The following is an 11,136-nucleotide window of genomic DNA, read 5'->3' on the forward strand; positions in this document are numbered from 1 at the left end:
ATTAATGGTTAGAATAATAATAATCGAGTAGATGTGTTTGTGTTCAGAGATAACAGATGACTTGAAATTTAACTGTGAGTTGTTTTTCTTGTTTTGTGCCTGTTTGCTCACTGAAGACTATGTGGTTTCCTGGTAGAAAAATGTCAATATGTGTTTAAAACTTATATTTTTGTTGTGCACCCTGCAAATAAATGTTGGCGTTTTTATATTCAAATTTTGTTTGCAACAAACTGCTTTTTTCATCTGTGACAAAAGCACCATATTTGTTTTAAATTATGAGTCATTATTTCATACTGCCTGGCTAAAATGAGCATGAAATAAGTTTCAAAATGTTAAATAAGGCTACATAATTATTTATTTGACTTGGCAAGGAATGGCTGTCCATACATCTGTCTTTCAAAACTATGTTTGCACAAATGTTTGTTTGCTAAACCAATTTAGAAGAGTGCTGATTTGAAAATAAAAGCTTTTTGTATATTTGAAGAAAAATGAATAAATAATAAATAAATAAAAGTATTTAGCTCTTTCCAACCTTACCGCACGAGGGCGCTGCGATTTTCTTTTTTGCCAACCACTGAACAATTTAAAATGACTGAATAAAGGAGAAATTAACTCATATATCTAACAAATCAAATAAGGTAAAGTCATAATAGTATTATGAAAATGGCTTATCGCTTCAGCCTATCCGCGGTGTAAAACCATAGTGTAAAACAGATATAAGACTATAGGCTGAAGACGACGTCGGGGGTGTAGTTGTAGCTCTCCACGCTGTCGCTCCAGAAAGCAGAGAATATCTTTGCTGTCTCAGGGTTGGTTGGCTGTAGCTGCGGGTCGGTCGGTGGTGGTCTGTGAATGCATGGTTCCTCCTGATCCAGCCCGACTTGTAGCCACTTAACCTCAGACACTGGCTGTCAAAACGGCTTCATAGGCTGCATTCAAGAAGCACAACCATGGGCGTGGAAGTTCAGACGGTATCTCCCGGTGATGGTGAGTTGATTTATCCGCCTGTGTGTGCTTTGATGCGGGGTGATTGTGTTGGGGGCTCGGTAGTTACCCCGAATGTCATTTAACATTTGGCACATTTTAGCCTAATTCGCGTAAAATACCACATTCAGTGATGTAGGAGGTTAAGCAATGTACTCCTTAGATAGATAGCACCCTATAGCAATAATCGGGATATTAATAGGAGTCTGTTACATGTTTACTGTGGATCTTTCCAGATGTCCTCACATATTGATATTGCAAAATGGGTTAAGTGTCTTTATATTTCACAGGAATTTGCTCACAAGGTAACACAGATTTGGCATGCAAAGAGGGTAGACCTACAGAGCTCCCCAAGGCTTTTCCTCTCTGTCAAACGCACTGATAACGTAATTAACCCAGAGGCATCAGATAGCCCCTCACCCTGGATAAAGAAGCCCCCAGGCTTAAGTTTCAACTTGAGGATGAGACTAACAGACACATATCTCACTTCAGTATGTCTGCAGGCAAAATAAAGATACCACACTCTTGCCAAGAACACCTCTCCAGACTGAACCCAGTAATTGTTAATCCACTAGATTAACCTGACAGCCTGCAAGGTGTCCAAACACACAATAACAGTTGTTTTCTCTTTCTCTTCACAGGAAGAACATTTCCAAAGAAGGGCCAGACATGTGTTGTTCATTACATAGGTAACAGACTCTTTCTCTGCACACCAGACTTGTCTTTCCTGTCTCCTTGTCGAGAGAGGAAATTTGTCTCTATGTGAGTGTTGTGTTTTTCTCCCCTGACAATTTCTGGTGCACAGCAGGGCTCGGTTTGCAGCCCAGCTCTCACAGTGCACACATTCAGCCAGACATGTACGCACCTGTGTGTCACTTATGGTTTCAAAGATGAGGGTGGAGCTGCCACCCCACCCAGAAAACATGATATTGTTTTTTTAAAGAGAAAATTGGTGTCTCATGGTGTCAGCGCCACTTTACAGGCTGCAACCTTCACTCAGCTTGTCCCGTGTGTCATAATCACACACATGCTTTTTGTTTTTCTCCTTCCTGTTTGTTTGCTGTCAGATAGAGCAGTTCTGATGCGGGGCAGAAAGACACTGAGATATTTGGGGAATAAATTTGGGTTATTTGCTGCCCCCGGGGTTGGCAGTCCAGACATCTAGGTCAGACAGAAAGTAAACAAAGCCTGATTCGCATGTCATCTGACTGTCTGAGTATAACAGGGTTATTACACGGCTATGAAAGTTATTGCAGGCTATGTGGTTTAGGCTTGGCTGAAAACAGGTTTGACCGAAGAGATTGGGTATTGTTATTGTTATGCACATGTGTGCATGCATGCAGAAGTCTGCGGCCAGTTCTTGCTTGCAGCAGATACATGAGTTTCCCCTTTATGATTGTATTCCATGACTTGAATAACTCGCCTTTAGAGTTCAGTTTAGTAAGTATTACATTATAAGAGTCACAACAACAAAGACTGACTCTGAATGAAAAATAGAAATATTGTGCTGAACTTTCAGGATAGTGGAACAATGAAACAGATATCTCTTTGAGCCCGATCTTTGCAGAGATCAGCGACAGACATAATGAATTATGCTATATTTGGAAATGATTCATCTCCTCATGTGAGGCTGCTCTATTAAGATATGGAACATCCCGGTCTGGGACAGTCGTGCAGAGGGAGAGTTTTTGCAGTCTCTCCTTTTGTCTGGTTGTTCTGTCTACATTCACCAATCATTATGTGGTTCATAAATCGGCAAAACAGGTCCTTGTTCTGTTTCCTGTTTGTGTCCAGCTTCCATCCATCCTGGTTAATATATATTTTGGATACACTTATAGTTGCTTTCCTGCCTTGTTCTGTGCTTTTCTGTCACAGTCATATTACTAATGCCTGTTTGCTACGGTGGCCCTGAAGGACAAAACAAATTTACAGAAGATGAAACACTTTTACAAAGTTGGAGACAAATTTCCATTTTGGAAAACATTCTTAAATTTTATGAAACAAAATCACATCAGCAAAACACTTTTACCAAGAACAAAAACCAATTTACATTTAAGGAAACAAATTTACAAAAGAGGAAACACTTTTACAAAGTTGAAGACAATTTTACAAACGATGGAACACTTTTACCATTTCTGAAACAAATTAACATTTCATTTTTACTGAAAGGGAATGTACCAAATACCAGAAGTGATCCGGAAATGATCGAGTGAGGGGTCATTTAGTTTGTTTTGATGGAGAGAAACCAAATAGGGCGACATTGTTTACATATTAGGACATCCTCAGGTCTCAGAGTGAGGTGTCAGACCTCAGATGAGAAAGCATCATGTCTCTGTAAAAGCTCTGTCATATCTCTGGAAAACCTTCATCATGTGTCAGAATTCAGAGGAATGTTAATATGTTTCAGAAATGGTAAAAGTGTTCCGTCGTTTGTAAATTTGTCTGCAACTTTGTAAAAGTGCTTTATATTTTGTGAATTTGTTTTCTTAAATGTAAATTTGTTTTGGCCTTGGTAAAAGTGTTTTGCTGATGTAATTTTATTCTATAAAATGTAAAAATGTTTTCCAAAATGCAACTTTGTCTCCAACTTTGTTAAAGTGCTTCATCTTTTGTAAATTTGTTTTGTCCTTCAGGGCCACTGTAGTTTTCTGATGCTACTATAATTGATCATAAAATGATTACATGACACACTACAAACACAACAGCTCACAAGAGCCTGTCCATGACGTGTAGACTGTACTTTTAAAACACTCCGGACAATCTCCGTCTCATGTTTCTCATTGTCTGAATCGGCCTGTGTCATCCCCTCCTTTCTGCTTTTCCTTCTTGGCTCACAGGATTTACCATTAAGCTCCTGGTATTTTGGCACCGGTTCAAAATGCAGTTAGGCCAAAGCAAGGACCCACGTGCCCATGGAGAACAAAAAGAGTTATAAATATGTGTCTGCTGGGGAAATACATAAGAATTGAGTAGTAGTAGCAGGAAAGGATGAATCAGTGTTAAAGGGTAGAGACAATAGGATCTGAAACCAGGAGATTAATGAAATAACCTGTTTTCCTAGAAGAAATGAGAGAACTTTAATTGTATTTGTAGTGTAAGATGTAGCATGCACCCCACAGTTTGGCATGCATGCACATCTAAACATGCCACACATTTTATTTTATTTTGACTTCATCCACCCTGCTTATTTTATGTAACTTATGGAGTCATTAAACAAAAAGTGGAACTAGAAAAACATTGGAATAATTTTACATTTTGGTTAACCCGTGTTAATTAGGAGTCTGCCAGTGTGTTGGGTATTTCCAGAATTTAGTACGAATGCCAAACTAAATAAGATGTGTGTTTGCATGCTAACTTCTCACATCAGAATCAATATTAGTTTTATTCAAACGCTTAAATTAGAAGATAATTTCAAGATCCCTGAAAGAGAAAGTGCTGGTCAGAGAGGTAATCAGGGTCAGAAATACTTATTTATCCCGGGGGAAATTCAGTTGTTACAGTATGAAAAAGTCAAAATATTAATAGAAAGAAGGAATGAGATAAGATATAAATACGTATGAAATAATATAATTTGGATTAATAATAATATGTATACAGAAACGCAGAATAGTTCCAGTTCACTATAAGCACTGGGAATGAAGGTATTGCTGTAGATTCAGGACATACAGCTAGCTGCTAGCGTGCAGAGCTGCAGACTACACCCTGCACTGCACCCTGTGCTGCACCCTGCGCTGGTGTTACCTTTCCAGAGCAAAGATAAACAGTGAGGCTATAGGCAGAGTGATTTCCCAATCCATAAGGGGATTTGAAACCTCTCAGTTTCCAGTATTCAACATCACTGAGGCCTCGTTCTCACACACTCTCACTGCTATGCCTTTTTGATCCTCACTTTCTCTTGCGGGATTTTAAACATGCAGACACACACACACATGCCACAGAGCACACAGACTTGCAGATATGTGAGTGACCCCCCCTCTGACTGTGGTGAGAGCTGCAGCTGCCTAAATTAGCAGAGGGGTCGTTGCTGTGTGAGGCAGGTAATGGCTGTGACTGCGCAAAATTAGCAGGGCAATATTAATGAGAGAAAAAAGTGCTCCCTCTGTTTTCCCACATCTTTTTTTGTTTGTGTCATGCCTGACTGACAGTGTTTGAGCATCGCTGCGGCTCTATCAGCAGTACATTACGGAGCAGTAGTGAGTGGACAGGTGTGGTGTGGCCTCAGATGGGTTTTCTAGTCTGTGGCTGATGTGTGTTTTGAGACTGACACAATATAGACTGAAGAGGGGAAAGTGTACTTAAGACTGATTTGGCAGTTGATATCATAAAGCTTGAAATGGCCTGAAAATAGACAGTTTCCACATGGACTTTCAGTGAAATAAGTCTTTCACGCTGCTCAGAAAGCTGCTTTCTAAAAAAAGAAAAGACATTTATTACAGAAAACTGAACATATTTATACACAGACTTCAAATTTGATCAGTGCCAAATGTTTTGGAGGTGATGGAGTAGGAGTGCTGTGTTTGACCAAAGTCACACAAAGCATTGTTTCTGCAACGTGTGTTCTGAGAAAGTAAAATCTTATGATTAATATCAGAAAAAAACAAACCCATATCAGTAGATCTGTGATTAGCCCTAATAGACTATAATATCGGCTAATAGATGAACATTGGTTGGGCTCTTATTAGGATGGCAGTGGAGCTAGATTTGATCTCCTGCATTGCCACAGTGGACACGCCCACTTAAGCACCTGTTTTAAATGTAAGCAAGATTGTTTTCTGATCAGACCAACTCCTAAAACGGTTATAGCACCCAAAAGCATCTCCTGATATGGATACCAATGGTTCATAAAATAGAGTCATAATTCATGTAGGTAGGTACATCATTTTTTTTCTGTTACACAGTCTCCGCTTTGGTCTTCATCACCCTAGACAGAATGAGCCTTTAATCGTGTAATCACTGGGTGTCTAAGAGAGTGGGGGCAGACATGCAGCAAAGGTTCATGACTGAGAGTACAGGACTACAGCCTCTGTATTTGAGGCGCACTCTTAAACCAATCAGCCAACCAGCATCCCCCTCACTGTGATGATGAACAGCTTCAATGGTCTCCACTGTCAGGACGTATGAGCTTTGAGGGCAACAGGCGTGGTGGATATGATGTCATGCCTAAATGTGGACGTCATTCCTTACCATGTTTGAGCTCCACACTTCACGGTGAAACGTGCTGAAGAGCAGGCTGAACAACCCTCCGTGTGTGACACAGAAATAGAGACTGGAACACGGGCTTGTGTGTCAGGAGATACTGAACTCATATTCAAAGTGAGAGTGTTGTGATTGAATGCCGTGGGAAGTGTTCAGTGCTGAGACAGCTGAGTTAATAAAGCAGGAGAAAAGCACTTGTGTCATGTTTTAAATAAAGAACAAAATAGCTAAAACTTCGAGTTAGTTTTGTTTGAGTTGAGTTAGCTTTTGCTGTTTGGTTGAGTTATGACCACCAGGAGTCTTCATGGGTTAGGCTTAAAAAGCAAACCATGCTGGCTGACTTTTGAACCCGGACACTTCACATCTCATTTTAGAATTTAGTTTTATTTGTCACCTAAATGAAAGTTCAGAGAGTTAAGAGTAACTTCAAGACAACATTTTCAAATCTGTGCTCCAGCAACAAACCTGCTATCGATTGACTTTGCTGAAAACACCCCCAATCACATATTGCACCATATATCACTTCATCTCTCTCAGCATATTAATGAAGCATGAGCAAGATTTTATTCTTTCCATTGAGACAAGCGTGCTCGCAGCTGTGAAATGCTGCAACACACATAAGTCAGTCGCGGACAGATAGCTTTACACGCATCTTATTTCATCCACACTTAGTTGGGCAGAGGGGGGGGTTGTTGTGCTGGCAGTCGTCCTAGACGGGGCTGAGACAGGATACAGTAAACGGAGTAAAAATAACCCCACCCCAGTGTGCAGCAGCTCCCTGCAGACCCGGCCAGAGCTCCACTTTGTGGAAGACCTCTCAGGAGGAGAAAGTGTGGGAGCCGGGCTCAGGAAGTGACTAGGGCCCTGCTGTATTTTTGCAGAGACTCCACCCATGCTTAAGAGTGATAACGAAACACTGATATCACGGGGATGAGGGAGTAGTAGTAGGGGATTATTTAGCTTTCTTTCATGATTTTACAGCTATGAGCAAATATTTAAGCACCCCTTTCTCTTGGTGTTACAGGGAGAGTTACATGCAGCACATAAGACTACACATACATTTATTTTACACTCAGCTGGGACTCTGTTATGTGTTTTCTTCTGTATCTTGCTTCAGAACAATGCAGTTTTATATATTTGTCCACAGGAAACAAGTGCAGGTGGTGCTTTCTCCTTTGTAGATTTTCCTCCTCAACTGGTTTTGGCCTGTTGCCCGTTTGTACTACAGTCCTTGTCCTTGTTGTTAACCCCTCTGCAGACTTAATGAACCCCCTCAGATACCGCTGGAGTTGTTCGCTGCTCCTTTTAGTGTAACACAGTGGAGCGTTTACAAATAGAGTGTTAAGTTATCAGGTGTTAATACCTCCTTTTACGTCAGTGGACTCTAAACAGAGACCCACACCAAGCAGTGTGGCCCACTACTGTTACACCCAGGATATGATCTCTCAACGGATTCCCACCTGTGAACTCTGCCAGTCAGTGTTTCCTAGCAGGCTACAGCCACTGCTGCCAGAAACTACCAGAAACTGAACCTGCTTTTAATGCAGCTGATGCAAGAAAGTGGCGACTCCAGTGCTCTTGCAGCAGGTGGTATATGTCTCTGTGAGTGCACTTGATGACTCTGCAATAGGTCCGAGCCAAGCCTGTTGATATCTGGGGGCTGTTGTGATTCTTGGAAATGATGGACCTACTAAGTTTAGGAGGTTTGTAAGGGGAGAAGCAATACTGTACCAGCATCCATGTGACCAGATGAGCCAGACCCCATCAGTAAACTTGAGTTAGCACACAACTTCAAATGCCAAGAATTTACACTTGTTCAATTACGACAGAGAAAAGATAAATCAAAGGAGTGTCGGAGTGCAAACTCAAAAATGCGGGTGGACACAGATGCACTCACTGCCAGACTTTACCTATATTATAAGAGCTAATCATTCATGCTGGAGGGGACTGATGCAAAGTCAACAAAAAAACTGTTTATAGGTAAGATAACAAAAATGGACCACCTTGTTTTGATTAAATGTAGCTCCCAAATTAATTTCCTTGACCCGACTTGTTATAAATGTATTTCATAGATCATGTATCTGTCTCAAAAAATGAACTGTAATTTATGAAGACAAAGTCAAATGTGTAACTTTTCAGTTGTATAAAAGGCAAGCCTTATTTAAAGTTCCAAAGGAGTGAAGCCCATGTCTGACTCCTTCAGTGGAGCTAAAAGGCCCCAATGTTCCCATCATGCCCGAACGCTCGGTCAGCGCCCTGAAGGAGCGCAGTCCTGCACCGCTCCGCCTTTGTTACCCATTTCTCCCTGTGGTCTAGATGCAGGCGAGCAATGGCCTAGTTAACTTCAAAAATAATCCACTGAACCAGGCCAACGCTTCCCACTTCACATTCCCTTTGTTCATCTGGGTAATTGAAACGGGCCCAAAGAAGCTGATAAGAAAGCCCCACAAGAAAAGTTCCTCAGACAGGAGCCAGCTCTGCTTTATTCCTTTAATCTTAAAATGCCTCATGTCGGGATTTGAGCCACTGAAGAAAGGGTGTGCATTGATCTGGTGTCACATGATAAATGAGGATAAAGAGTTTATGAGAGTTGTTAACTATACAGCCATAATGTGTTAGGTTAGTTTTAAGCCAAGTGCTGCTTCACTTTCTTAATATAAATGTTTTTTTTGTCTTTGCCAGGTATGCTGCAGAATGGGAAGAAGTTTGACTCCTCTCGAGACAGGAACAAGCCCTTCAAGTTCAAGATCGGCCGGTCAGAGGTCATTAAGGGCTGGGATGAAGGAGTAGCACAGGTGAGAGGGTGGAAATAAAGACATTGCTTCAGGATAGTAATAACTCTGATTGTTGTCTATTTTGTGTAAAAGAGTTACATGTAATTATTTTGAACAGTAATGATGAGTGTGCTATAGAGGGAGGCTTCTAAAATGTAACATTTTGAAACTAGTAATGTAGAAGCAAAGTAAGCTTGTATTTCATGGTCAGAATAAAGGAGTATCTTATCTTATCTTATCTTATCTTATCTTATCTTAGATATCTGTAATGTTTTTTTTGCTGCATCATTGCATCAAATGCTCCTCCTGTAGAAGCTACAATTTAAAACCCTTTGAAATGTTTAAGGGATGATTTTGTACTCAGAAGATTCTTAAAGTCAGAAGCACACATTTTAATCCTTGTGCAATGTCATCATCTGCAGATGAGCCTGGGCCAGAGAGCAAAAATCACCTGCACACCAGACCTGGCGTATGGAGTGACAGGTCACCCCGGAGTCATCCCCCCCAACGCTACACTGATATTCGATGTGGAACTCCTGAAGCTGGAGTGATGCCTCGGGTTAAATGCAAAGGTTAAGGCTTAATGAGGCTGCGTTCGCCACGACTTGTTTCCAGGGGAGACCTTACTCTGCTGCTGCCTCCCAACATCCACCTGCTCTTCTTCTTCTTTGATTTATACAGTCTACTAAAGTTCAATGTTTAATCATGCAAAATACTGCTTTATTGCCACCTTGTTTAAAAACATAATGCAAGAAAGTCTTTCATTTCTGGTAGTCGGAGATGCTGTTATGTTTAATTTCGTTTAAAGTTGTACATTTTGTTGAACAATGGGGAAATCAATCATCTATTAAAAGGACGTTCATTACGTTGCATTCAAAACATATACTGCCTTACAGCTTCAGCAACAGAGGAAGGGTTCAAAGGTTGAAAGTTCATAACTTCTGCTCTATATCTTAACCGGGCATTATAAATATATATATATATATACCACTGTCTGCATTGCCACTTTGATAAAGGTTTGTCCTGCTGAATGCTCTGAATGATGTTGCTATGTTTAGTATATTTTATATCCCTCATAAACATGTAGGCCTACAGCAAGTGTACCCTATCCAATCTAACCCAATCCAATACTGTACAGAACTCTACAAGAGCCATTGCTACTACGACCGTTTATCGACCAACTCTTGAATAAAAATGGCATGTACTGTGTTGAGAGACCAGTGTTCTGTGTTATGTGTGAGTGAGTGGTTATTGAAAGAGAAATCATTTTAAAAAGTTGCAGTGTCTGACAGTGACAGCACATAACTTACTACCATGCTAACCAGTGCCCTCTACAGCAACATCACCTCCTAGTGGCAAACTTTAAATTAATCATGATGGTAAAATATTAACCTTTCTTTGAGCCATGAAAGGTAAAAGTCTTGTGCTAGCAGCGGCAAAGAAAAAAGAAGACATTAGCACACAGTACACTGTATATAAATGATCAAACACTACATTTGCTGACAGAACTGCAGTTGTGAGAAAGGTAGTGCTGCACATACCCACAGAAAAATACCATGCAAACAGATCACTCAAAGCTGAACATGTAACAGCACATGGTAAGTTCCATGTAATATTGTATAGCTACGGTGGCCCTGGAATGCAAATCACAACAGCAATTCAGAAAACACTACAGCAAATCAGAAAACACAACAGCAATTCAGCAAACACTACGACAAATCAGAAAACAAGACAACAAATCAGAAAACACAACAGAAATTCAGCAAACACTGTGGCAATTCAGAAAACACTACGGCAAATCAGTAAAAACTGTTTTCTAATTTGGCATTGCGTTTTCTGAATTGCTGTTGTGATTTTCACTTCAGGGCCACTGCACATATCAGTATAGTCTATGCCCAATGTTATGCTTAGTGAGTCCGTATTATCCATATGCACCTGAATTAAACAGCATAGCAGGTATAAAAAGTGCCCAATAACATCCATCACATAAAATAAATGGATAAACAATGTAAACATTTTGTAATATTAAATAAAAGGTAATAAAAGCGGGGAAAGTAGCGCAATTTACTGATCTCTACCACTATGAAATATCTTGAATCCCACATGTGCTTCCCCTGTCAAAGGTAAAAGGTCATCCCTCTATGCTGGCTCATGATTGGCTGAATGCTAATGTTATGAAACT

The 11,136-nt window shown here is 40.4% G+C and overlaps 1 protein-coding gene across 1 annotated transcript; it reads left to right on the forward strand.

The window, feature by feature from the left end:
* Window positions 1–607: 607 nt before the first annotated feature.
* Window positions 608–10,171, forward strand: fkbp1b (FKBP prolyl isomerase 1B). The gene is made up of 4 exons (XM_034700246.1): window positions 608–987; window positions 1,626–1,673; window positions 8,863–8,975; window positions 9,377–10,171. The coding sequence occupies exons 1-4, from the start codon at window positions 951–953 to the stop codon at window positions 9,503–9,505; spliced, it is 327 nt and encodes a 108-aa protein (XP_034556137.1). The 5' UTR covers window positions 608–950; the 3' UTR covers window positions 9,506–10,171.
* Window positions 10,172–11,136: the final 965 nt, after the last annotated feature.

This window comes from Notolabrus celidotus, chromosome 13 (assembly GCF_009762535.1).
Source record: "Notolabrus celidotus isolate fNotCel1 chromosome 13, fNotCel1.pri, whole genome shotgun sequence".
Taxonomy (NCBI): Eukaryota; Metazoa; Chordata; class Actinopteri; order Labriformes; family Labridae; genus Notolabrus; species Notolabrus celidotus.